The 27,048-nt window shown below is 42.8% G+C and overlaps 3 protein-coding genes across 7 annotated transcripts in view; 1 reads left to right on the forward strand and 2 right to left on the reverse strand.

Moving 5' to 3' along the window:
• LOC138206558 (CD81 antigen-like) overlaps positions 1–5,641 on the reverse strand; it is a 9,945-nt gene extending 4,304 nt beyond the window's left edge. The window contains exons 1-2 of the mRNA XM_069163355.1: positions 5,261–5,641; positions 3,287–3,401 (exon numbers count right to left, since the gene is read on the reverse strand). Coding sequence (XP_069019456.1) covers positions 3,287–3,401; positions 5,261–5,326 — 181 coding nt within the window. The 5' untranslated portion in view covers positions 5,327–5,641. The remainder of the gene's footprint in view (positions 1–3,286; positions 3,402–5,260) is intronic.
• A 541-nt stretch (positions 5,642–6,182) lies between these two features.
• Positions 6,183–21,779, forward strand: kcnc1b (potassium voltage-gated channel, Shaw-related subfamily, member 1b). Of its 4 annotated transcripts, none has more exons than XM_069163663.1 (4): positions 6,184–7,763; positions 10,643–11,558; positions 12,163–12,336; positions 20,032–21,779. In XM_069163663.1, the coding sequence occupies exons 1-4, from the start codon at positions 7,200–7,202 to the stop codon at positions 20,088–20,090; spliced, it is 1,713 nt and encodes a 570-aa protein (XP_069019764.1). In that variant the 5' UTR covers positions 6,184–7,199; the 3' UTR covers positions 20,091–21,779. The 4 variants fall into 4 exon arrangements, with proteins under 4 accessions (XP_069019765.1, XP_069019764.1, XP_069019762.1 ...); XM_069163661.1 differs by lacking the exon at positions 20,032–21,779 and adding an exon at positions 16,090–16,444; XM_069163660.1 differs by lacking the exon at positions 20,032–21,779 and adding an exon at positions 13,412–15,590.
• Positions 17,403–26,482, reverse strand: sergef (secretion regulating guanine nucleotide exchange factor). Of its 2 annotated transcripts, XM_069163666.1 has the most exons (11): positions 26,438–26,482; positions 26,019–26,157; positions 25,452–25,604; positions 24,457–24,551; positions 24,251–24,311; positions 24,030–24,143; positions 23,852–23,914; positions 23,304–23,462; positions 23,035–23,201; positions 21,372–21,408; positions 17,403–18,959 (listed from the first exon to the last, which is right to left on the reverse strand). In XM_069163666.1, the coding sequence occupies exons 1-11, from the start codon at positions 26,477–26,479 to the stop codon at positions 18,766–18,768; spliced, it is 1,224 nt and encodes a 407-aa protein (XP_069019767.1). In that variant the 5' UTR covers positions 26,480–26,482; the 3' UTR covers positions 17,403–18,765. The 2 variants fall into 2 exon arrangements, with proteins under 2 accessions (XP_069019767.1, XP_069019766.1); XM_069163665.1 differs by lacking the exon at positions 26,438–26,482 and having other exon boundaries at positions 26,019–26,255.
• Positions 26,483–27,048: the final 566 nt, after the last annotated feature.

The raw sequence follows: 27,048 nt of genomic DNA on the forward strand, positions 1-27,048 counted from the left end.
ACTGCTTTTACTGAGAAGGTCTGGAACAGTCTCTTTCAGGGTTTTCTATTCTTTTACACACACACACACACACACACACACACACACACACACACACACACACATACACACACACACACACACACACACACACACACACACACACACACACACACACACACACACATACACACACACACACACACACACACACACACACACACACACACACACACACACACACAAAAACACAGAGCCTCTTAATGCTGCCCGACAGAGCGGTCAAAAAGGGACGGGCAGTAAGAGACTCTGGCTGTGTTGCGTCTGCAGGCCTCCAACACCTCGCACTGTACCACATTCATCACACACAACCATTCCCCATCCTTACATTGCCACTCTCTCTGTCTCAACACCCGCCCCCCCCCTTCTCTTTCAGGACTTGATGTTTTTGTTGTACTGAGAAACGGCTACCAGGGCCAGTAACCCGGCAATGCGGCAAAGCAAGCATTATTTCCACTGCCTTCCATTACTATGACAACCCCTTTTGAGGTTTGAAGGCTATTGAGACTTTAAGGGAGACAGGCGATTTTATACCCCAGGGGAAGTTCATTTATTTCTTGTCTCTCGGTGTAATCTCCAGAGAGGGGAGAAAAAGGAGGTGAGGACCAGCTAAAAGCCCCCACCTGCACTTCTCCCTTTGCTTCTCATCCAGTATTTAAAAAGAAACAAGGCAGGAGCTGTGAAACCATGTCGGTGCTGTCGGAGCTCGACACCAATAAACTGAGATGAAGCCAATGTATGTCAACGAATAAATGATGTGAGGAGGATAAATCATTAAAAAGCTCCATACCTGCTGTCAGCTTAGTGACAGAAAGACGTTGAAACAAAAGGGGCAGTGAATTGTTACGTTTTACAGTATGTTCACGACCCATCTTAATATTCTCAAAATAATTGATTATTCAGAAATAACTGTTTAACATTTTGGGTGATCCACTTAATCTTTTTTTTTTTTTGCTGAGAATTAGACACTGGATCAGGCGGAAAGTTAGCTTATTTTAACTTAGCAACAGGCCACAAAATTCACCAACCAGCAACTCTAAAGTTCAATAATTAACATCTGATGTGATCTAGATTGTTTAACTATTAAAAATAGCAGTAAAAACAAAATCTAAAAAGGAACTATCAACAACATATGTCGAATAAAAGTAGTGGAGTTGAATGTACATTAATCAGTACTTCAGTAAATGTAATTCCTGCCACTGAGAGTAGCCGACTGTGTGCTGGCTCTATGGTCATGCTGATTATTTATGGTCATTAAATATGAAGCTGGAGCCAGCAACCTGTTGGCAGAAAGACACTGCTTTCAGTAGTTTTAGAGCTCCCAACCATGTGTTAATTAGTGAGCTTTAAGGGTGGTGGGTAGCAAATTTTGTTAACATTAGACAAATCCAGGCAGCTGTTTATCCTTTGTTTTCAGTCTTATTGCTAAGCCAAGATAACAATCTCCTGTCTGTGACTTCATATTTACCGCAAAGACATGAGAGCGGTAGTGATCTTCTCATCTATACTCGCACTCTTTGTTTACTTCTTTCAGTTATAAACCAATGTAAAATAGCTCTTCAGACCAAAGCTCTGCATTATACATACGGTGAGAAACAACTGAAACATGTTGTACCACAAAATCTGTCACACATAATGTATGTCCTACAGTATGAGGAGCTGCAGCACAAACTAGACCGGTCCAGTGACAACTGCCACCAGTAATAATTTCAGGCACTGGTGAAGAGGTAGAAGCATGTGTATTTTCAGTCTTACATAAATACCACTTTGGTGTGCCAGCAGGCTAAAAACATCCACTCCAAACTCTAATTTGAGGGATAATGTGCAGATGTACAAGGTTATTTGAATTATGCAAGGGCGTATGTTCAAGGAAGGGGAAAAAAAAAAAGAAACATTCCCTTGATCTTGCTTGGGTGGGCCTCTCTGGCTGCCCTGCCTTTAAAATCACGAGTGAGCCTTTCCTCTATAAAAAGCGCAGGTTTGCCGTGTACTTACTGAGGAGTAAGTATGGGAGAGCAGCAGGAGCCCAAATGTAAATTAATGGGCTCACTAGAGTTCACCACCACAACAAACCAAAATGATGGAGCTTTGACATGTTTAAATCATATCATGTATTGTAGGTTTTAGGGCCAGTCTGTGGATGGCTGAGGGCAGTGGCGAGGACACGATGATCACTTCGACTTTAGTTCATGTCGTGGGTAAAGCCTGAGATACATATTCGCAATTCTGTAATCTGGTTGAAACTTTTGCAAAGATACACTGAGGCCATGCTGCGCAGCATCGGAGCAAAACTCCTGAAAATTCCTGGGGATAAAATACGATAATAACGTTAATACGTGCGAGCGACAGAGGGCACATGACGGCTTTATTTGTGCACCGAGCTCCTTTTCTCAGAGCACACATATGTCTCAACATATGTCTGAAGCATCTGGCCTCTCTAATTAAAGAACCTCAAAGCTGGGACTTTTCGTCACAAACGTGTACGTTTATCTGATTTAGAGATCATCATCTGCAGTATGGTCATCAGCGGACAACCCTGAGGAGTATGTAAACGCTGGCTGGGCCACTCGTAAGTGATGCTGTGGATTTACGCAGGTCCTGTTTCCTGGTCTTTTCTTAGAGGTTGCAGCGTGCCTACTATTTCTGGACATCACTCACAGCTGAGTGGGTGGAACAGGTATTTCTGTGAATTAATCTGTCATCGCTCTGTTAACTTTTCATCATGTGTAGAACGCGAAACGAGGTCAGAAACAGCAGGAAGAGAGCATCCACAGTTTCTACAGGAAATAGGTAGGACACAAGATGATGACTGAGCAACTTAAAGGAGGTGGCTAAATGAACAAATTTCAAGCCTTTAAATAAACACTTATTCTGTGAAGACCATAAATCTTTGCTGAAACGCCCACAGAGACGAGGGAGTGGTTCTTTGTTGGGTTGTGGTATATTGTAAGATGCTGTGCATGCCAAAAAAGAGGCCACGACACACAGAGGCATTCAGCATTGAAGCATGAAATATTAACGGCTTTCCCAACTTTGGAATATAGTGACGCTGTCATGAAACTATTCTCCCTATACCACTTCAAAAAAATGATGAAGATGTTTCTGGACCACAAAGAAGCTACTTATGCAAATGTTTTAATGATCAACTCAAAAATGCAGGTTTACATTTGTTCTGTGTGGGGAAAGAATTGCTGTTAGTTCAAACACTGCAGAGACTCAGGGTCTCCTGTTGATGGTGTATACTCACTGATATAGAAGGTGCCCGGTGCCTGGTGCCCTTCAAACTGGAGTATGAGGAGGTTGCTGGTTTGACTGTCATGGCGAAGCCACAGGGCCACTCCTAAGATCACACCACCGGCCAGCTGTCCCAAACACAAGAAGGTTTTAATTATTCTCTCCCATGTTTCCTTACTTTGATCAAACCTTCGGGGGGATCAGAGCCTGTGAAATCTAAGAGAAATGTTAGCATAAATATTAAAACAAGGCTGTAGTTATTAATTTTAAAGATTTCTTTAAAAGGGCCATCAACGTTTTATATATATATATATATATATATATATATATATATATATATGACGGCAACAGAGAGGACCCTGACATCTGAGACGACACAAAGCCAGACTCTCATAAGATCAAAATCAGTGTCCAAACCTTTCCGCTACTCTCTCTGTCTCTGTGTTTCCAGCTTCACTGTGAGGTAATGAAATGTCCGCTGTCCTTAAAGAAAGGAAAGGACATCCTGACACCTCCGTGACCTCCGGCACAGACGAAAAGCTCTAACACCATTGTCTAAAGCTAACTCAACAACTTTGTTGTTCAACTTTACCTCCCTGATCTCTCCTGTATTCTGTGTCTGTTGAAGCGTTAATGTCCTGATAAGTGTTATCATATAAAAGGTTTTGGAACATAAGGACCCGATGAAGTGCAGTTTATTGTTCACATGCTGATGCCAATGTTTATATCAAGATATCGGCACATTTTTTTGCCCTGGCTGCGCTCTATTGTTCTTAAAGAAACAGGAAACTGAATCCTCGACGTGAAAAATAGCCAAATGAGGAAGAGAGGACTCAGAGTTTTTACAATGACAAGCACAGCAGCTAAAACAAAAGAGGAAACATTCAATCAAGTGCGGCTTCTCCAGGATACAGTGACTGTGCTCTCCTAAAAAAAAGACAACTGTTCTGACAAACCAAATGGAAAGTCACAAACAAGTGATCAATTCTGAAAGGCCACAAGTGAACACATGCAGTGGGTGGCACATTTACAGGATGTGATGGACTGAAGTGTAAAAAGGCCTCTGAACTAAGATGGCATGTCCACCTAATTAACTTTTCAGAAAGAGGACAGACCTGAAGAGAGTTGGGTTTGTAGCGTGACTGTATAGTAGATTCATTTGTGAATGAAACACACCAGCAGAAGTGATGAAGTCCTGAACATTTTCAAGGTGCAGAGGCAGCAAATGCTACAATCTGATGTGGTGGAATTATTCGCCGGCCTGGATGCCCTGGTCCTTTCTCACCACTCGGTAGTATTTTAAAAATTACAGAGTCTTTGGAGTCTGATGCAATGTTGATTTATTGAAAATCAAGGGTCTCAATAAACTGAGTGAGGGAAACAGCTCTCCCATCCCCCCAAAACTCTGCTCATTCTGTTTCATGTGGCAAACAGAAAGATATCCCCCAGTACTGATGAATATTTTTTTCAGTTTTCCATCCAAAACAGCTGAAATCAGACCTTTTCTGTCTGGAGTTCATAACTAACATGAGCACGAGTTAATTCAAATGATGGATCTGAAGTAGAGCTGTAGGGCATGCAGAAGATTAAAAAGAAATACAGTCCCAGTGAGAAGACTGCCCACCCAGCCTGAAGAGCTCCTCTTTCAGCCACCTCGCACTGGTGCTCGCGAATGCTGAAAATAACTGTTCATGTGGGGGGAAAAGCATTTTCAGCTCCTGCCTGACCAAGGTTTTGTGTGCTGTGCCTGTGTGGATGGATGGTGACAGAGCAGCCCCACACAGAGCAACATAATTAATACAGCAGAGCATGGCGCATGGCCTCCAGGGTTAATCATTTAACAATTTTAAGCTCACACTGATGTGTAAAAGTGCTGCAGCTTAAACGTACAAAAAAAGAAGAGAGACTTTCTAAGTAGTAGCCTACGTTACTGAAACATCAGACACAAATTCAGAATCGCTTTGAGAGTAGAATAAGTTCAACTCACCCAGAAAATAAAATTAAAGAAGAATAGCATATATTTAATGCATTTCGTGCAGCCCGCAACAGCCATGTTGCTTCTTCTTATCAGCTCGTCCTTTAGCCCAGATCCAACAGTTTGTGAGACCAGTCTGCTTCCCGGGATCACACAGTCTCTGCCAGAGGACTATACAGAAAACTCCTCCTTTATAATCAAGAGTGAAAACCGAGACGGAGAACTGCCCACCTACTGAAGCGGACATGGAGAGGGCTGAGGGAACAACAAGGACTTCATCTCAACAGCGAACAGGGAGCTCCGCTTCACCTCAGCAAGATTAAAACTGAAATCTGATTTCAAATGTTTTGGGTGAACGGGAAAGAAAGATAGAAAGATAGAACGACAATATTTACCAACAACAAAAAAACATCCTTAAAAATAAAACGAAATCTTTAATACACGGCACATTCCAGATCTACGAGACGCCATAAACTTTCCCGTTAGTTTAAAGTTTTTGCGATAATTGACCCACAAAATGAAGCCCACTAAACTTCGTTGGAGTGACCAATGGCGCCTTCTGCTGGCATATCAAACACATAGAGGCCTCATTGGTTAATTATCACACCGGTCAAGTGCAGTACAAATAGTTGCGCAAATATTAAAATTCTTTATTCTCGTATGAAAAATATCTCCGCTGTCAGCGGAGTGTCACCTGTTGATTGTCAACATGGAGATACCGTCTGAACTCTTACGTCCGGAAATCACGGAGCAGTGAGAGGGTATATAATCACTGTTTTTAATGTCTATGGGCGGATCTGCGCGTTCATGGCTCCAGGGTCGCACCTTCTCCATCCAGCTGTGCACGAAGATGATGATGAGACCCCCCCCCCCCTTCTCCCTCCTCCCTCCCACACACACACACACACACACACACACACCTACCGACTGTTACCGTCGCTCACTGACCGTAACCCTCCGAGCGAAATGAGGGGTAGAAGAAAAATTGGCCAGCTCTGACAATTTCAACAGCCTTAATTGGGTGACTTGACAGCGTGTTTTAAGAAATGCGGGGTCCACCACTGGGCATGCTCCATCTGATCCGAGAGGAAGAGCTGGGCTCGGTGTGAATAACAGGCAGTTTGGGCGTTTTTGAGGAGGTTTGTCGCCCTCTCATCTCTTGCTTTTCCTTATTTAATATGCAGCAGCGGAGAGAGAGAGAAAAAAAAAGGACTAACCTCCCATAAAGCAGACTGATGTGTCATTTTCAGCAGTGTGTGAGTTACAGGGAGAAGTCTGTGAGCAGGGCAGCATCTCTCTGCTGAGACAAAGACCTGCTGTTTCGTGGCGGTGTGAGCGCAGAGAGGGAGCGGGAGTGTGAAGGAGGTGAGTCTGTAGGCAGCAACAGAAGGACTGAGAAGCTCCGAGTCTCCACAAGGAGCTGCCGGACAGGCGCTGTCCGCTGAGCACCACTGCAGTCACCTTGCTATCAAAGTCGCAAACCTTCTTCAAGACTGATCCGATCAATTGCCGCAACCTGGTGAGTCCAGTGAGCTGGATTTATGCTGCTGGCGGGGGCAAAAATTGCCAGCGTCTGTGCTTTTATCTCGACATCTTGGATTTACCGACGATGTGACGTCCATTCTTAATGTGATGCCATTGGCTGCGATCATTTTTGGATTTCGATTCTGTACCTTCCAGCGAGTCTGGCAGCTGTGAACGTTAATGATCCTCCAGTTGCATGGCAGGTGCTCGTAGAAAATACAGGGGTTTAGAGGGAATGTAGCCTGATGCGCGTGTAACACTCCTGGTTTCTTTCATAGTTGGTGAGAAACGACAGGTTGCTTTGTGCGCTGCCTCCCTTATGTAATTGTTTCCGTCAGTGTGATCACTTCTGTGCATTGTTGCACGGTGCGCCTAGACTTGCCTTTGCGATGAAGGGAACTTATTGGAGAAATGCCTAAGGGACGCAATGGGCCTGAGCGACGACAAGGATCGCATTGTGATAAACGTGGGAGGGATCAGACATCAGACATACCGCAGCACCCTGCGCACTCTACCTGGCACTCGCTTGTCCTGGCTGGCCGAGCCTGATGCACCCAACCACTTTGACTATGATGCCAAGATCGAGGAATTTTTCTTCGACCGCCACCCTGGCGTGTTTGCACATATCCTTAATTACTACAGGACAGGTAAACTGCACTGCCCGGCTGATGTCTGCGGGCCGCTCTATGAGGAGGAACTGGCCTTCTGGGGCATCGATGAGACAGACGTGGAGCCATGCTGCTGGATGACCTATCGCCAGCACCGGGAGGCTGAGGAGGCCCTTGATAGTTTCGGTGGGGGGGGCCTGTTAGACATGGGGAACGAGGATCCGGAGCCAGAACAGGAGCATGCTGAGGATGATGTGGATGAAATGACAAGGAGGCTGGCACAGGGAGACTGTCATGATACCAGGAGTGGAAGCCTGTGGAGCCGGTGGCAGAAGCATGTTTGGGCTCTGTTTGAGGACCCCTACTCCTCTAAATATGCAAGGGTGAGTAACATTTTATTTGCTTGTGTTAAGCTATGTCATTGTTCTTCCTACTTAGGACCCCATAATGAATGATCACAGGTGAATGTTCTGAAATGTTCTCATGGTTTGAAACAGTCAAAGCTGCATGAACAGGAACACACTTGTGAATTTGTCTGCCTCGGGTCCACGATGGGGAAACAAGGATTGATGGGTCTGGGAGTAGAAAGGCTTTTGATGACCTTGAAATTGCAGTCCCAGGGGACCCACAGCAGGTCGATGTGAGTGCACAAGGAAGGAGGAGGGGGAAAAAAAATGAACCAACCTCATGTGTGAAAATAATTTACATAAAGACCATTACTCCCACCCTCCTCTCTCTCACAAGAGAAGATAAAGGGAGTTATTCTGACTCTCGAAGGTCTTTGGATTGATATCCAGGAAACAATGATCCATGGGCCGACTGGATCTTTGGTTAAATAGGTCAGCTACTGGGACACAAGATCTTTGGCACCACCAGAATTTTTGTGGCAGACCTCCAGACAAAAAGGAGATTGTTGTTCGAGGTGACATTTTCAGAGTTTTGTCATGGGCACCTTTCCATCTGGGATAATCTGGCTCTTAAAATGACTTTACACGTTTTTGGGGGATTTCTGACCACTGGCCCCAACAAAGACTGCTGCGCTGTCCGCTGCTTTAACAGCTGTAGAAGCCTGATTGGTGTAATTAGTTATCAGGCCCCATCCAGCAAGAGTAAACTGTATTGATATGTTCTCACTCTTACAGCAAGCATACATAAAAGCAGCGCACGCACGCACACACACACACACACACACACACACACACACACACACACTTCCACAAGCAGAAAACTCTGATTTGTCCTATATTTAACAACGAACGTGACAAAAGCAGGACGAGGATTGACAGCGCTCCACCAAGACTGGCAAGAAGATTAATTAGACGAGAGCTTTAGAGTTAATTACAGACTCTATTCACACAGGACACACCAGTGGAAAACCCTTGTCACTGCATATCACTGTAGGCCTGTGGTTTGCCAGCAACAGTGAGAATTAGCCAATAAGGAGCAAACAATCTTCGCCCGTCCCCCTCCCTCTTGGCCACTCTGTTCCTAACTGTCACAAAGACACATAATTTAAGAGGCGGTCTGATGAGATGCAGCGTTTGTTTACCAGTTTGAAGGGTGGGATTTTCGGTGGCTGAGTGAGCCAGTGTGTCAGGAGGCATCAGCGGTCTGCAAGAAAGTAGCTCACAAGAATGAGGCTTTATCACGCTGGATTTCGTATGATAGCAATTTTGATGTGGATTTTGATGTTTCTTGCTCTCGTGAGCTTTAAGAATGTAAATTAGGATCATTTTCATTATGTCATTATGTCCGTCAAACCTTCCTGATCGATTTTGTTCCAATCACAGAGCACTGAGAAAACCAGCAGGCGCTGGTGAATCTGCGTTATCTGTTGAAGTCATTGTTTGCAGTGCGGTTGAACTAGATTGTATTACAGTCTAAGGAGTACTTGTTATTTTGCACAGTACATACTGTAGAGGGGGTGGACAAAACAATATTATGCAATCCACCACTTGTTATTGCTTCAAAAATTTCCATAAAACCACTTGTACATCAACAAAAGGTGAACATTATTAGCATGACAAAATGTATATTTTTTTTAAAAGTAATTTTGCATTTGATTGCTTTCAAATGTCGAATTGAATGTTGAAATGATGAACATTTTATACTGAATTTAAACACAAAACTAGTCACATGCTAAGTTACGGAGTGTAAACTTCCATGATTCTCAACCTGTGCTCTTAAATTTGATGCTTGATTTATAAAATCCACGTTGCGAGTGGTGATGTTGTCTCTCTGAACAAAGAAATCAGTGTTCTGGGATCAACAGTTTCCCCCATGGTCCTATCACATGAACATGGACGAGAAGCAGACATTCATAAGCTGCAGTGATTTCCTCAGCACAATGCAATGAATTGCCAGTGATGAGATGATATGATGAGGCCCTGTTTTCCATCTGGTGGTGCATGCCTGCCTCACTGTTATGCTGTGAATGGATTTGACAAGGATGCAGTGTTTTTCTTTGCTCAGTGGAATACACAAAGGACTTCATGCCCTGACTTGCCCATTTCATACTTGCATCTTCCCTGATGCCATTCATTTATTCCTCCCTGCCACTTAACAACCCCGTGGATTAGATGGAGAAGTACTAAAGAGCCTCACTTGAAGACATCTTAATGCATGCAAAACCTAAGATGTGATGTAAATGTGATGATGAAATGTGATCCTCTGATCAATACATAACAAAAGGCTAAAGTACTCGTTTGCCATTAAGGGAAATATAGGTTTCTCATGAAGTCTGTCCTCAGATCGTAGAGCCTCTCACCTCACTGCCATTTCCAAGAGCTGATCATCTGGACAGTGTGACCTTGTGTCGGGAAGGCCGATGGTGGTGCTGAAGGGAAGAGCCCCGGCTAAATTTAGTCAAAGGGGTTGACACTAATGTCCCGTCTGCTGCTGCTGCTGGCTCTTTGTAATTCTGCATGTAGCATATCCTTGAAAATGCCCCGACCTTCAGATACAGCAGGGGGAATAGAAGGAAGAACGGCAAGCTCGCATTGATTGTCCCCTTTACACTGACATTTCAAGTCAAGACACATAGAGAGCGCAGAGAGACGGGGCTGGGGTGTCAGTGCCACGGTCACTGTCAGACTAGATGTCATTGTCTGAGATAATAGATTGAATTGCATCGTGTCTTGCCAAGAATGGCAGCTAGGCCGTCAAGCTTAATTACACTGCATGTATGACTGTGCTCATTCTCCTCTCCCCCTTCTCTCTCCTTCCTGTTTCCTTCTCTGCACCCTACATATTTCCTGCTCAGTGGGTGGCTCTGGCCTCGCTGTTCTTTATTCTGGTGTCCATCACCACTTTCTGTCTGGAGACCCATGAGGCCTTCAACCCCATCATCAACCGCACAGAGGTGGAGCTGGTGAACAATGTCACAGTGGAGAGCACCTACCAGGAGACTGAGACTGCGGCCTACCTCACCTATATTGAAGGCGTTTGTGTGGTGTGGTTCACTTTTGAATTTCTAATGCGAATAATTTTCTGCCCAAACAAATGTGACTTCATTCGGAACGCCCTGAACATCATCGACTTTGTGGCCATCCTGCCCTTCTACCTGGAGGTGGGCCTCAGCGGGCTCTCCTCCAAGGCAGCGAAGGACGTGCTGGGTTTCCTGAGAGTGGTCCGCTTCGTGCGGATCCTGCGTATCTTCAAGCTGACCCGTCACTTTGTGGGGCTGAGGGTGCTGGGCCACACGTTGAGAGCCAGCACCAATGAGTTCCTGCTCCTCATCATCTTCCTCGCTCTTGGTGTCCTCATTTTCGCAACTATGATCTACTACGCCGAACGGATTGGAGCTAACCCTAACGACCCACGAGCCAGTGAGCACACGCACTTCAAGAACATCCCGATCGGATTTTGGTGGGCCGTGGTGACCATGACGACCCTCGGCTATGGAGACATGTACCCTCAGACGACCTCCGGTATGCTGGTTGGAGCCCTGTGTGCCCTGGCTGGTGTGCTGACCATCGCCATGCCCGTCCCTGTGATTGTCAACAACTTTGGAATGTATTACTCTCTGGCCATGGCAAAACAGAAACTACCAAAGAAAAAAAACAGGCATATCCCTCGGGCACCGCAACCAGGTTCTCCTAACTTCTGTAAGTCAAGCATGAGCTCCCAGCAGCCGAGCCCTATACCCCATGACGACGTTTTCGAGATAAAGTTTCAAGGTAAGAAACCCACGTGACATTTTCTCTGACATAATGTTGTCTCATTGCTACTCTGTCCTCCTGAAGCTGCCATGTCACTACTCAGCTGTTTCCCAGTTTGTCTCTTCCCAGACTTCAATCAGCTGATGATTCAGGCACGAGATTAAACAAATAAGTTTCCCACTGAAAACAATCAATAAAATATATAATAAAAAGCATATTTGACTCCGAATAGGAGACCGTGAGTAATCTTGCTATTGATTTTGAACATCTTTGTGCAGTGATTCACTCTTCCTCTCCCTTCACACTAACTGAGAGTATGTATTTGTAATGTTAGAAACAATGTAAGTAGATGCTGAAGTCACTTGATTCCCATCTGGTGGCCTTTGATGCAGTTTGTGCTCATAAACACATTAAACAAAACTTCCACAAAGGAGTGCAAGGTCAACATTAGACAGCAGTTACACCACCAGCGTTATTGTAAGTTAATCCTTATGTGCATTAAGGTGTATCGCAGGATATATTAAAAAATGACATACTCAAATAAAAATTAAAAAAAAAGCTTGTATATGAAACCGGATTTACTTTGTTTTTGTTTTGTTTTCTTTACTGTTTTCCTTTTAAGATTCCAAGCTGAACGGTGAGGCAGCTAACGCAGCTCTGGCCAACGAAGACTGCCCTCATATAGACCAGGCCATATCTCCCGAGGAAATCTTCAGCCCCAGTGAAAGAGAGCGGCCCTGCTTCCTGGTCACCACTGCTGAACGCCCCAACCACACAGGGGGCAGAGTGAGGAGGGGTACGTACAGTAACAGCCAATCACAGGCCCCCCTGAGACACTGACACCCTGTAGACCGTAGACAGGACATGCTCCTTTTTGCCTCTTTGCTGAGTGTTACACCTCAGTTTTTCACAGGCGCACGCACGCACACACGCACACACACACACACACACACACAACAACAACAAAGAAACCTCCTATTACAACCCTCACACACTCTCACAGCAGCTGCTTCACCTCAGTCATCCTGCTGGGAATTGTAAATATATATTCCAACTCACACAAACATGTTAAGGCCAAGCACAATCACCACAAATGTCAATCAATATCAATAATTGTCCACATTTACATAATATATTTTTTGATACCATGCATAATGTAATACCAATATTTATTTACCAGTAAGAAAGCTATTTTCGAGATTTATATGATCTAGAATGCGTTGTCTTACATGCCTAAGAAAGTGTTTGTGTGCTTCGTGTACCTTGTATGTATATGTGTTTTAATGATAAATACCATGCGGGATCCTGACTTACGAGAACATTGCCCTTGACCATAACAGTGCATGAAGTGTCTTGCTGATGGGTGCTATCAGTATGGTGAAGGAGCACAACACAAATGGAGGAAGGCTAATGTCAGACATTACAATTTATAAGCCACATTCTAATATACTGATTTATACACTTTAATATTGGGGTTCAACCTTTTTTTAAAAATGTATTTAATAGTAATGCTCAAAACATTCCTCTAAGAAACTCATGTAATCTCCAGCTGTGTGCAGTAAACGGCATACAGTATGAAATTCTACCTGTAGCTGAGAATACATTCCCTGCCTGAGGTGCCTACCTTTCTGAGTCTTTTATGGTGTTATACTCCAAACCATTCCAGTACCACCTGGTGCATGTTGTTGTACTCCTGATGCACTCAATGCATGGAGAATAATAATCTGTCTCAAGTCTGTGTTGACCTGTTTCTTTGGAGACAAAAACAAGAAAGCAACAGGTGTAGTATTACCAGTGAGGAACACCAAAACATTTTGTCATGGATTCAGTGCTGCAGTGTACTCAGAACGTTCTCTGTTTTTCAACTGAAGGTTATGAAAAGCCTTGGAGCCTTAACAGCATGTCTGGCATGAGCGGGGATGCCTCTGGAGTGTCCTCAGTGTCCGCCCTGCCCTGCAGCCCACCCTGTCTAATGCAGCACTCACATTCTCCCATCCCATCCATTATGTAGCATGGTTGAGTAGCAGACAAAATGCCATTGGAAGGCCAGTCCACACTTTTCTTTCTTATCTTTCCTGTCAGATTTTGCTTTTACACTTGTCTTCGCTCCTCCTTCTTTTTTGTTTTTCATTTTTGTTTCTTTATTTTTCTGGAAAATTGTATCTCAACTGTGCTTATACTCAAGCTTCCCAAGTGTTCTCCTTGGGTGTGTCATCATATCCTAGACTAGACAACATTGGCACATGCCACTCTGCATGGGTCACCTCAGTTGCAGACAAAGCACTGTTCTACTTCTACCACAGGCTAATCCCACTCTTCTCCTTGTCTTTACATCATTGCCTGTTGCTCTGTTGCTTTTGATCTCTCATACTCTTCTGCCAATAACGTTTTTCTCATTTGCTTTTTACAATTTTGTGAAATCAATTTTCATAAGATGTAACCCCTGCTAATAATATGCTGGACATTGTCAATACATGGCTTTCAAACAAATCCAAAAGCTGTTAAGGGAACTCCTCTTAAGTGCTTTCTATGTTGCAAAGTAGAGACGTTATCATTCTGAGAGTGCAATCCAGACAAGACTCAATGTTAACCTGAGTGGCCATTCAAAAAAAAAAAAATTTGAACATGATGTTCATGATGTCCAATGCAACATGTAGATGACAATTCCTATGATACCAGTGATGAAAACATCTAATGTCAACAAAACTAAAACTGTCTTTTCATTTGCATGAACTGCATGAGAAATTATGTTCAACAAGAAGCTAACTATCACAGTACCTGTAAGAAAAAAAAAAAAAAAATTCTTTCAAAAGCTTCTAAAGCTTTGTCATTTTTTATGCATTTTGAGAGAGCTTTACAAGAGACTCAGTCATAGCAGAGATTTTTATGTAGCTGCCATTCTTTGCCTTTCCCCTAATTCATATATTTATTTTCTTGTAATTATTTGACTGGGGCCTCCAACTAAAATAGTGTGAATTAACTTGAACAATCTGTTATAAAGCCAACTAATGCTGTTATGAGCATAAATAGTTTTTATACAAATATATTTACTGGTAGTTATGAGCTTTTAAACAGTGTCGGTAGACTGCAGCAACTTCTATTTTTGCTGTGCTGCGAAATTAAGGCAGGACTCATGAATTATTAAACAACGGTGCCTTCATACCTGGTGAGGCAAAGTAAAAGTGAGTAATAAATTGACATGATATTATGTAAGTGCTCCCACTGTAGCATCATTTACACTTTATACCATGCTCATAACAGTGTAACAAAAGCTTTATTCAATAAGGTGCACCTTACACTTTGAGCACCACCCTCATACCCTTAATCACGGTAGAAATGCCCTCTTGGTTATTGTTGTTGCACCACTGAGCACACACTAGGATCTAATTATTACAGGGAGACACAGCACCAAGCAAAAAAAGAGAAAAGAAAGGAAAAAATACTGACTTAATAGTCCCCATCTTTTTTGTATAAAAAAAGCACAAAATATTATAAAAGGGAACCAGGCAACTCTACAGAGCCAAAATACATCGAGTTACGACCAACCAGAGATGTCACAATGACTCTTGCAGTATGTATGTCTATTGATTTAAAACATCAATACTGTTAATATTACATGCATTGATACTGTCCCAATAATTATGCACAAGCTTTTCAGGGCACTTTAACAAATCTTATGTTGACCAATCAGACATGTTAATTTCTAGAAGAAGATATAGTCTCGTAATTATAGCAATTCATCTACGTTTTGTTTTTATTCTGAATGAGCAGTTTTACATTTCGAGTCATGTCTCTTGTGGTACTTAATGGACGTTATATATTTCAACAAAAAAAAAAAGCAACTTGTGAAGATTTGATGTGAAGAGATGCAGGTGAATTACATGCCCATGCAATTCAAGTGGGGAAAAAAGAACAATACGGCATAGTGTGGGATGTGGGTCTACTTGGGGAAAGGTAAATGCATGTATTTTACATTTATGCAACAGAAAAGTATTCAAATAAAATATGTAAATATACGTCCTTGCATGAAATAAATTTTATACACAATGAGCGTTTAGACTCCGTTTTTTTTCAACAGCACATGCATACATACATCTTTCCTTTCGCACTAGTTTACCGCTAGTGTTTTCAACTGCTGTTTGACCCTCTGTCTACCTGTGCCCGGGTCAAAGAGAGCATTCAAAAAACCCTGAGGTGACTGTGAGAGCATGACGCAAAGTACACAAACGCATGACAATAAGTGAAGTACTGTACATCAACCTGTAAAACGCAGCATGATCGGGCATGTTTATTAACCAACTCAGAGTCCAACCTCTGCACACAGACACTACATCGGTGTCTGACGCCTTGTCTAAGCATGGGAAATACATGGTAAACTCGTCGTTTTACCATGAGGAACTAACGGAGCACATTTTCTTTACTCTCCAAGCTAGTGTCATTTCCACCCCTCCCCGTGCCGCAGGGGTATCCATCATCGCCATCATTTCCACCAGTATACATAATTTGTGTAATAATTTATTTGTGTTATTGTTTTTTTATATGTTTATAGAGACCCAACGACAGCACCGGAGCAGACAACCAACAGAGTCAGTTTGTGTTATGAACCATGGTGTCCCAACCACTATGTGTACGACCCATAATGGCCCATCACCCACCTGATAGTGCTGTAGCATTGTTGTGTGTATTACTTAATATTTTTAAATGGGTGTGACAGTGACAACCTGTACATCACAAACTCAGCATAGATGTAGCACTGAGGATTTTTTGTTGTCAAGCCTTATGTAGCTCAGTATCTGTGACTGGTTACTGTGTTGTAATTTGTGTGCCTATTTTTGGTGTGTGCCAGTGCTGTAAATACGCTTTTTTGTGTGCTGAAGTTGTGTGTATCAATGTTTTTGAGTGATCATCCAAATATCTGTGTGCTGCTTCTGTTGAAAGAAAAAAAAATGTTGCTCCGACTTTAATCACAAACCCCTTCTGCAAAAACCTGTCACTTGTCATGTCAGCCAGTTGGAAACAAACTTTACAAACATTAACTTTGCACTGTCATGGTCACATCTTTGTAGACTTTTTGCACTGTTTTTCACCAGTGAACTTTTCATATTCCTTTGATATGTTTTCGGGCATCAGAGATAACATCCACACAAAAAAAAAGGAAAAAAAGATCATGCCTTAAAAAAACACCACTCTTTACCTTTTATTCATAAGGCATTAAAATGGCGAGCTGTGCTGCTGGGAATCGGCAAATAATTCAGATGGTAAAGCAAAGGGGGTATTCAGAAAGGAAAAATACTTACCATTAAATGAATGTTGTAATATCTTCATATGCGGCTGTACTTTGATTAACAAAGACAGCTCATATTTAAGATACATTAACTCATATCACAGCTCAGAGATTGCTAATTTTCCTTTAGTATTAGTAGTACTTTAATTGACAATCATGTAGAATTTGGTTATTCTCGTTTTTCTACTCATGAAAATTGGTATATTAGTATGCAATACTAACTAATGCCAAACCATTGTACTCATCATACTGGACAAGTGCCTCTGTTATGCAAATTCTGCTTACCATTCAGGAGCATAGCCTAACCAACATGAGATGTCCATTTTATTTTAAATTAGCCATCGGTCACCAGCCACTGAAAACAAGCATCAGTACTGAAAAGCACACGGACACGATGAGGACCCCCAAATGGATTAGCTTCTAAAGGCAAGCAATGAGCATACCTAATTAAAAAAAAAAAAAAAAAAAAAAAAAAATACCATTGGTCACAAAGTACAGATCCATTGTTTGCGTGGAAAAGTTAGTGAGAAGGGACCAACTTTTTACCAAACAACTGCAAACACACTGCCAACTACTTGCTGAGATCTGCGTGCCGACCTGAATCTGCCTATAGAGCTGAGGACAAATGGGGGGGACAGTGTGCTGGTAATTTTTCAACACGGAAGTTAAAGAAACAAAAACAGCTGCTGTTATCGTGAAACGAAAATCTAAAATGCAACTAAGAGGCAACTAATGTGTGCCATTTAGTGAGATTTCAGAGTGTGTGTTTTGAACACCGTGCATTTTGTGGTTATCTCAATAAGGTGTTCAGTGATCGTTTTGATTGGTTTGTTGTTTAGGGATTTTTTTTTGTGTCTTTTTTGACCAATACAGTTCAGACTTGTACAATAAATAGTGATAAATAATAAAAAAAAAAGAAAAAAAAAGACCGAAATCATCATTTTTCAACGAGTGTTGATTTTTTTTATTTTTTTTTCAAACTAACCCAGTTAAAAGCTCTTTAGTTTAACTTTCATAAATGCATAGCTTCAGTGACGCAAATTTTGTACACATTTAATGTGCATAAACCACAATTATATAATAAAAACTTTTAAATCAAAAAGTAAATATAATGCAGCCAGGAGGCTTTCTCAGTCCTGTCATTGCCTTTGACCAATAGAGCGCTCAAACTAAGAGCTGCAGTTGGTACCCCGGTGCTATGCTGCACTGCGGATGTCCACTGCTTATAAATATGTAGGCAGGGTCAAATGCAGCGGACAAGCTTCATCTATATTAATGGACTATGAATCTGGCATAAATGAGACAGAACATCAAAGAATATGACACAGACAGACAATAATATAAATAAGTTATGGACAGATGGAAAAGGGAAAAAAAAATACTGTCCTGAATGTCTAAGTGATAAATCATAAGATGACTGAGAGATTTTTAGTATGACAAGCAGAGATTGAGTGCCTTCTGACACTCAAGATCGCAGCAGTACAACCACTGACGTGGGAAGATGGAGCTACGGCACCAGTCTAGCCCATCCCTCACATGATCCATAACGGCTTCATTCAGGAAGACAAACATGGCAGGTGGACCAGAAGCCATAAGCACAGCCATGACCTGCAAAGCCATCGCCCCTGTCATGTCCATCAAAATGACAGACTTGCCGGAGAAATGATGGCCTCTGCCACATTAAACATAACTTAGCCTGTGTCCAACCACACGAGAGTATTTATGACAACTGCAGTTTAAAGTCTGACCTGTTCAAGTAGCACCTTTTTAAATGGTGAACGCTACTGTACAGTCAAGGGCACTTAAATAGATTGTATGTGGGCTTTACGCAGCACCAACCAACCACGAACACAGAAGTGCGTTGTTTCCCCAAATCCTTCTGGTTTTTTTTTTTTTAAGAGTCTCTGAGTGTCATGCAGAATAAATGTTCCCGCTTCAGCGTTAAACAAGTGGAGGGAGTGCAGAGTTTTGTCTTGAGCCAGTCGTCGCAGCGCAGACTGCCATGGAGTGCCCGGCTCCGCAGCCAATGAGAAGAGGTCCTAGGCCAGAAACGAGGTGTGGATTAAAGACGTTGGCCTGTGAACCGTCTCCACACATTCCATGTTCATTCCAGCCCCATGAGAGGAGACAGCCCCCTGAAAAGGAGAGGGGTTATGGGTCAGTGAAGCTGACAGGAGAGACACGGGGCTGCAGCACTGTACAAAGAAGGCTAAAATTAGAAACCTGGAGAAATAAGGCTGGATGCAGAAAAAAAAAAAAAAAGTGCACGCAATCACACACACTCCGTTCCCAACGCTGACACTTGGCCAGTAATAAAGCCGCCCTGCTCCTCACAGCTGGTGAGCTTGTTGGTGGGTGTGGTCAGGTCTGCATCACCGAGGAGACACGTGCCATGGCAACAGTTACCTAATAAGCTCCATTGCCATGGCAACAGAAGCGAGCTTGCTTTCTCAAGGGTAACACATCTTCAAGCTTTCCCTGTCCTGCAGTTGTGTGCCTGTCATGCCATCTCTTCATTCATTTCATCGAGGGGTTTCTTTGTCTTTCTGTGTTTTCAGCTCGTCTCTGAAAATCAGCGGCATCAAAGACTCGGATTCTCCAATAGACACATATGCTTTCACCAGTTAACAGACCAAGATATCATGCCAGCAGCTTATGTCAATGTGACATTCTGCCAGATACGGCCAGATTATAGATTACAAACACACATGTAGCATTGTCTTTAAGATACTGCATGTATTTATAACCGGACTGCGTTTTTCCCCATCTTTGATTAAGCGTGTTCGTTCGGTGAACATCCTTTTATCAGTGAACTTGATGTGTTGAAACGTTTTGTTTATCGGGGGGGGGGGGAGCCTTATTTTGGTGCTGTCCTTAATTCATGGATTCGCTGACTGGAGTACAGCACATCAGTGTTTCCATGACAACAAAGTGCCTGCACAATATTCTGCACAACAAAAGGCTAAAAAATCAAGAAACTCAAACAGAAAGCGATTTCCTTCTAAACAAATCCTGCCATTTGTTTGTACATTCGGCAGTCTAAAATTTGACACCTCACTAACAGTACCACAGTGACACAATGTGCGGGGGCTGGCTGTTGTTAGCGTGACTTGCATCATTCTACAGGTACAAGTTAAAACATGATCTCTTCTGAGGTGCTTGCCGTTAAGTTGAAAATGTTCACATTAACCCAAAATCTTTCCTCAGATTGGATGAGCTGTGCCCACAGAGTCTTTGGCCTATCTCCCACCTCTGACCACCGCTGATGAATTTCAGACATGAGGAGCAATTCCTCAGGTGCAAACGGGCAAGGGCTGAGCAGGCAACAGATATCATAAGCAGCATGCAATGCTCTCCGTTCCTTTCCGCCTGACCTACTTCAACACCAGAAATAGCAGCACTCGGGTCTCTGCTTCCAATCCTGTTTTGCTATTTCATTTCTCCTGCCACCACGCTCGAGACAGGAGGAAGAAAAGAGGAGAGGATGGCGGGGGAGCGAGATGCTGGAGGTTCACATGAGCTCTCCCTTCGCTGGTTCTGCTTTCTCATCCCATAACTGAACTTTTTAAAGTACAAAGCACTGCTTTGTGAGAACTGTTACTATGATGGACGGTCATTATAACGTCCTAATTATAATGACATATCCGTGGTCTATATCCTGACGATTGGTCAGAGCGTTGAACGTGGATGGCATGGCTGCTTGTAGAAACACCAGCAATGTTACATTTTTTTTCTCTAATGGAACCCTGGGCTTGTATTTCAGTGTTCATCTGCGATATCTATATTAATGCTGATGTAAAAAACTGGGTCAGTGTTCAAACTTTAATGTGAAAGATTTTACTTCCAAAATGTTTTATATAGCTGGTTGGTGACTGTGTAAAAGTGGGAGCCTTTTGGCAAAAGAATAAAAGCATGTTTAATCTCTTTTGTAATTCTGATGAAGAATGACGAACACTTAGATATGTCTGTCTTTGCTTAGTACTCTTTCAGGGAGGTGTGGGACTGCGGTGTCAATGTTCAGCTCTTATGTGGATAAAGGGGGATTGCTCTCTTAAGCATATGACTGGAAAAACATGCCCATAAATGTGTGTGTGGTTAATTCAGCTCCTTTACAGGCCTGTTCGGGTAATTGCTTCTGTCAATGATACCCATCTATCCATGCTGTAATTACATCATAATGCAAAGGCCACAGAGCAATGAGCTGACCTCAGAAATCCTCTGCAGCATTACCCGGATTAATTTTTCACACTAATGTTTAACTGGAATGTATTAGACAGTCCCCTTACTAATTCTTTGGTATCGAAAAAAAGGATGGTTTGAGATAGTTTAGCCTCAACGATGTGCATTCCCTATTCGCATATCGAGTCGGAGCCACAGTCATGTCGGGCCAAAAAGGACATCTCTTGTTTCAGCCGCAAGCACTTAGAGGAAGTTCACACTTTCTGCTTAGTGTTTCATACAAATGTCTTCCCTGACATCTCTTTCTAGTGCAGATGTGTATTGTGTAACAAAAAGACAAGAACATTTTTTTGAGAGAATGTCCTCACCTACAATGGCAAGGTTATGTTCAGATCCACAAGAAATCTGTGGAGAAAAAGATTTGAAAAGTGTAAGAATTGTTGAGCCAACATGGTGTGATAGCCTGCCTGTTTCATCTTCTGGTCAGCTCTAGCTCTATGTTCTTGGTGGTTGGAGCTGGCAATCCATCTGATTGAGACACCCGGACCTGGTGGTTCTACATTACAAAATCTGCATCCTTCGTCAGTCCAAGTGGAACTCCTCTTTCCCGCGCATGTTTTGTCGTGCCACACAACACGGCTTCACATCATTCTACTCACCCATCCATACATACCTTTCACTACTGACTTTACTGACTGACACACCTCATGCATTTTCTTTTGGTTTTTGGGTTAACTTTGTTTTACCTTAAATAAACTAGTTTTTGTTTTACCTTCCACTTACGTCTCCTCACTTTTTTGTCACGGCTTTTGAGCCAAGTCCTGACATACCGAGATACTCTGTAACAAAACCTCCTCTATAAATGAAATAAAATTACATGTGTTGAGATAAAGTCACTCACATTTTATGCACAATGTTAGCAATCATGTCATCTTTTAATACATGGAGCACTGCAGAATACAGTTCCTCACTAAAAAAAATGCAAAGCCGAAACTGCAGAGAAGCCAACTCATTCATAAAAGTTAAAACCTACTGCTGAGCTTGCAGGAGAAGTTAATGCAACTATTTCAGGATGGCTGCACAGCTTTGCCTTTGCTGACCAAAACCTTTTACAATTTAATGGCTTTTTTTCCCTTCCTTCCTCTGCATAACCGTGACACGAATTGCGGGGACCCTTTAAATGCTAAATACTGGACTTGCCTTTTGCTACAGTGTTCTTGCACATACTATCCTTGTTAATACAGATTGATCTGCTTTAAAGCAGCAATGTTATTGATAAAGCATTCACCTCTAGCAAGCCATGAATAGTAACAGATCCAGTGATTCCTGAACCACTGACAGGTTGTAATTTGTTCTTCCAGTAATGTTGGGAATGCCTCATAAAAATGTGACAGTTTACCAAATATTTTCTCCATGGCTGTATGTGTTGAAGGAGTAACATGGTGATGTGGTGGTGGTTGCAGGGCAGAGAGATTCATAGTCCACCCAGATAATTCATCTGGCCTTTTTGTACTTGACACGCACAAGGTAACTGCACTTTGACATACGCCAGTGCTGCTGTGATGATCTGTGCACACGGGAAGAATGATCCAGCACTTGCCCTTTAGTGACTTTATACTGCCGGTTAACTGGTGCAGTCCCGTGATGCTCACACATAATTGCCTTTATGGGAGAAGAAACCTCTGCCTTCACTAAATGTAAGTGGTCCTCTGCCTGCTGGCTGATAATGGTACGTGGTTTCCACGCAAGATATAGTAGTGATGTTCAGAAGCTTCTCTTCAGGGGCACTTCATACTAAACCATCTTCAGCTGGCTTTTTTTTTTTTTTTTTTATCTGTGGCTGTCTGCTGCCTCCTGCTGGACTGCTACAGACATTTTCAAACTCAACAAAAGATTGACATCCACAATAGTAAGAATGCATAGAATATCAATACTAACAACACTAAAAGTATGAAACACTAAATTGTTATTGACTGTAACATGCCTCTGGTTATTCCATCTGCACAAGTGCCAAACATTAAGATGTCTTACCTGTGTTGCTCCGTGGAGGACTTTAACCTCTGCAGGTAGGCAAACCTCCTGGTTGTCACCTTCTGCTCCGGGGCCGACTGACTGCTGCTCTGGGTCCTGACTGGTCGATGCTCGTCGGCCCAGCTGTCCATAATCTCCTCTGCCCCATGTGAACACTCTGCCACTCTCTGACATAAATCATGACCTTGTTCAGAAACTGAAACTGTCCTGTTAATCCTGTTCAAGCTTGTGAGCATCACAGCGTGATATGTGCTATTGTGTTTATGTACCTGTTTGAACAACAATGTGCGTCCAGCCGCTCCAAACATTCACAACTTTCTTTCCATTCAACAATGATCTCTTCAGAAGAGTGGGAGAAGACAGGAAGGCCTCTATGGTGGTCAGCTGGCTGTGCTTGTTGCTACCCCACAGAAACAAATCACCGTCTCCTGCACATTCGACAGGAGCAACATTACTCTTCATCCAGCAGCAGAAAAGCACAACAGTAATTGAGCGGCACTGGTCAACTAATTACAGGACAGACGGGTGGACAGACTTGACATATGGGCATGAAGTGCAAGTTCTTTACTACAGTGGCATGCGAGTGAAACGGATCCCTGTGGACGAGCAGCGCAAAATGCCTTACATATCTGCTTTTACTTTTAGATTACAGCCTCTCTTATGTTTGTCTCCCCCTCTCTCCCAGTGCAGTACAGTGACTTCATATGCTTCAAAAACATTAAAAAAAACAACCTTCTATAAGATTTTTTGGAGCTTCAGTCAGGTCTATTTTAGTCAGCACCCTGGATCGTTTGGGAGAAGTTTCCTACCGTCATACCTGTGAGGCACACACAGTGTGCTGAGCCTGCTGTTACCAGGCGTGATGTCCTCTGTTCCAGACCTGCAACATGGACACAAACCTCCATCACATCTATGAATTACCAGTGGTATAAAACAAAATAACCCAACAGACTTTGTTTTCTGTGAATATTCCTGCTCAGTACAGTTTACCTTACCTGGTACCAGACAAGGCACTTTAGAGTTGAGGTGTGATGGGACAGGGTTTGGACTGAGCGCTCTCCTAGCATGAGTGAAAAGACCAGTTCCCCACTGATATACACAGCCTGAGTCTGAAAGCCAAACCGAAAAAAAATTTGAATGAATGGCTTGAAGCCAAATAATAATAATAATTTAAAAAAAAAAACATTGTAAAGGACGGTTTATGATGTTACCTTACCAGTAACAGCAAGTGAGTGTCTCAGTCCTGCAGCTACACTCACAATTGGCTCCTTCAGAGTCTGAAAACAAACAGCACAATGACAACTCGCTTATCGAAGTAGGGTTTGTACAAATTTAGTTTACTTAAGATTGATTCAAATAAATATGAGAAAAACTGTCAAGATTGTGACTTGGAGAAAAACTCCACTCCAATTATGTCCTCACCTCAACAACCAGTAGATCTGCAGAGTGTGTGACTGTCTGTCCAACACCCAGTTGTCCAAACGCATTGGAGCCACATGCCAGTAGCTGACCATGATCTGTCAGTGTGGCATAAAAAGAAAAGAAGTATCTCTGTAAATAAAGCACACTGACATATTCAACTTATGGATGGGTAGGAGGTAGTTCAGGTGCCCTCTGTAATTACCATTTTTAACACTTCTGTGCTCTGCTTTGCTGAAAGCCTTCAGAATTAGAAAAGATGAGGACAAACAGGGCATAAGCAATGCACCTGCCCCGATCTCTTGGAATCTGAGTCTGATGGGAAAGACTCCTTTGTTCATGACATGCAAGCATTAATGTCATCAAACAACACAACAGAGCTGTGTGATTGTAGAGTTGTTCGTGTTAAAAAAAAAAAAACCACTGTTCTGACAATATTGCTTCACATATTCATAAAATGTTGATTTTATTACCTCAAGCAGTTCTACTAAAGTCCTTTTTGTTGTTGTTGCGTTTTTAGGAGTGTCAGTATAACAACACTCCAGGACAGATTTATTAGCACTGTCAGAAAAATCATAGGTACTGACGTATCCTAGTTGTAATTAAAAACTGAATATTTGGCTTAAAATATTATTTTTCAGTCAAAAGGTAGTCATTACAGTTACTCCTGTTTGACGTAAAGGTGGCCACTGTTGTGTTCTTACTGTCATCTGCCAAAATGTAGTTGCATTTTTGCATACAGCCATTTTACCCTCCATCCGACTGTGTCAGTGTCATATTGTTTTCAAATAAAGTATTTTCTGACATAATTTCATCTATGTCCTGTCTAATTATTGGCTGCTCTGAAATCCAAAATGATTACTTATGGCTAGGGTCACCAACCTGTTTTCCTCTGGTTGGAGACCACTGACTTAAAGGGTAGATAAAATGCCATCCTATCATATTCATCATCCCGACGAATATCACTTCTTGGTGTGAAAGGGGTGCTCAGTGCTCACCAGTGAGAAGGAGAGTAAAATCCCAACCACAGGCTATGTTTGTGACTCTCTGATTCAAAATGGGGCACAGCTGAAGAGTGGAGATGTCCGCATTGTGGCCAAGTCCCAGTTGGCCTCTGTGATTCTGTCCGCAGACAAACACCTCCCCACTCTCTGTCCAACGCAAAACACACCACAGTTGGCTTTTACCACACAAAGCATTTATTTAGACAGATACAAATAGTACAACCTGCACACTGACTCCACACAACACAATGAATTGAACAGAAAATGGAGTGAGCTACTGTTTTCTAACAGATTTTTTTTTTTTTTTTTTTTTTTTTTTTTTTTTTTTATCAGGATGAACACTATCATAGGCAGAGTCCTTTCTTTAGCGATTTGCTGCTTCATGTATTTTGGCTTTATATAAATGATGTTATCAACGTACTCAACAATGAAACTATTTGGCCAGGAGGAGGCGCCACATGGCCTCTGACAGACGTGCTCAACATGTCGCTGAACACGTTTCGCCAGGTGGACCGGGGCTCGTGTTTCAGAGTTCAGAGTTGGAACAAACGGGTGACCCACCGGTGATGACCGCGGAGTGTCCGCCGCCGCCCCGGACCGCCCGGACCGCCCGGTCCCGTAGGGCAGCGCTGTCAGACAGCCGGGGAGCAACCTGGTCCTCCGCATGTCCCAGTCCCAGCTGCCCGTAGCTGTTGGCCCCCTGAAAGAAACGATGTGAATCAGCAGCTGTGAAGGACAGACGGACAGGTAAACAAACAGTCAGCCACGTGTGAACGACTGCATGTCTTCGCTGCATTGTCACGTGTGAGCTAGTTAAGTTAGTTAGTGGTTAGCTAGTTCAGCTAACGTGAGGAAAAGTGCTCCGTCAACGTTTCCCGTTGACGTGTTCACTTTGCTGGTGGCGAGTATTTGGGATAATTAAACTACACCACCAGACATACAACACTTAGACACTTTAACAGCGAAGATAGCAAACTTACCCAAGCGTGTAAACAAAACTCCGGCCGGCAGCGTGTTTCCATGGAGCCCCGAGCTAAAGAGTGCCGTATGATCAGCGACACTGTCGCGAAGCACAACACCACCGGATATGTTGCAGCCGCACTCACACCATGCTTGCTCTCTCCGTGTGGATTCGACTGATTTGTTCACCCCGGGCTATTATTTGGGCATTGTAGAAGTGCAAGCTCCTCGAGGTGTTGTGTTCAGTCACTGATATAGTGGGTCTGCCATAAGCTTAATATTGTAGGTTGCTGGAAAAGAGATAAATTGTCAGCTGATGCAGAGGTTTAGTAATGTTTTTTTTTTTAAATTATTTTGCAGTGCAAATAATTACCGTTACCTCAAGGCATCGCTGTCATTTTAGTGACAGGTGTTTTAGTTGTCTTACGACATACTATCTTGTTCATAGTGGCACTGATTTTATATTTTTAGGGTTTTAATCCTCTTTTATCTTTCTTTGTACTTTGGCAGGTGGAGACCTGGTGGTGTGGTCAGCATGCTGGGAGCGCACTCACTTTTTGTGTTGATATGGTTTGTGGTGGCACCTATTAGTTTGGTGTGTTTTGTTTTGTCACAGGTGGCATACTCTGGA

The sequence above is a fragment of the Embiotoca jacksoni genome, unplaced genomic scaffold (assembly GCF_022577435.1).
Source record: "Embiotoca jacksoni isolate LCO1_2020_lvr unplaced genomic scaffold, fEmbJac1.0.p SCAF_3, whole genome shotgun sequence".
In the NCBI taxonomy this organism is placed as follows: Eukaryota; Metazoa; Chordata; class Actinopteri; family Embiotocidae; genus Embiotoca; species Embiotoca jacksoni.

Bases quoted from the DNA above. Each gene is read 5' to 3' on its own strand.
- kcnc1b (XM_069163660.1), top strand. From the start codon at position 7,200: ATGGGCCTGAGCGACGACAAGGATCGCATTGTGATAAACGTGGGAGGG. The intron at 7,764-10,642 runs GTGAGTAACATT...TTTCCTGCTCAG, and splicing joins ACTCCTCTAAATATGCAAGG to TGGGTGGCTCTGGCCTCGCT. The intron at 11,559-12,162 runs GTAAGAAACCCA...TTTCCTTTTAAG, and splicing joins TTTCGAGATAAAGTTTCAAG to ATTCCAAGCTGAACGGTGAG.
- sergef (XM_069163665.1), bottom strand. From the start codon at position 26,253: ATGCAGCGAAGACATGCAGTCGTTCACACGTGGCTGACTGTTTGTTTA. The intron at 25,605-26,018 runs GTGGGTCACCCG...TGCGTTGGACAG, and splicing joins ACACTCCGCGGTCATCACCG to AGAGTGGGGAGGTGTTTGTC. The intron at 24,552-25,451 runs GTGAGCACTGAG...CCACACTGACAG, and splicing joins TTTTACTCTCCTTCTCACTG to ATCATGGTCAGCTACTGGCA.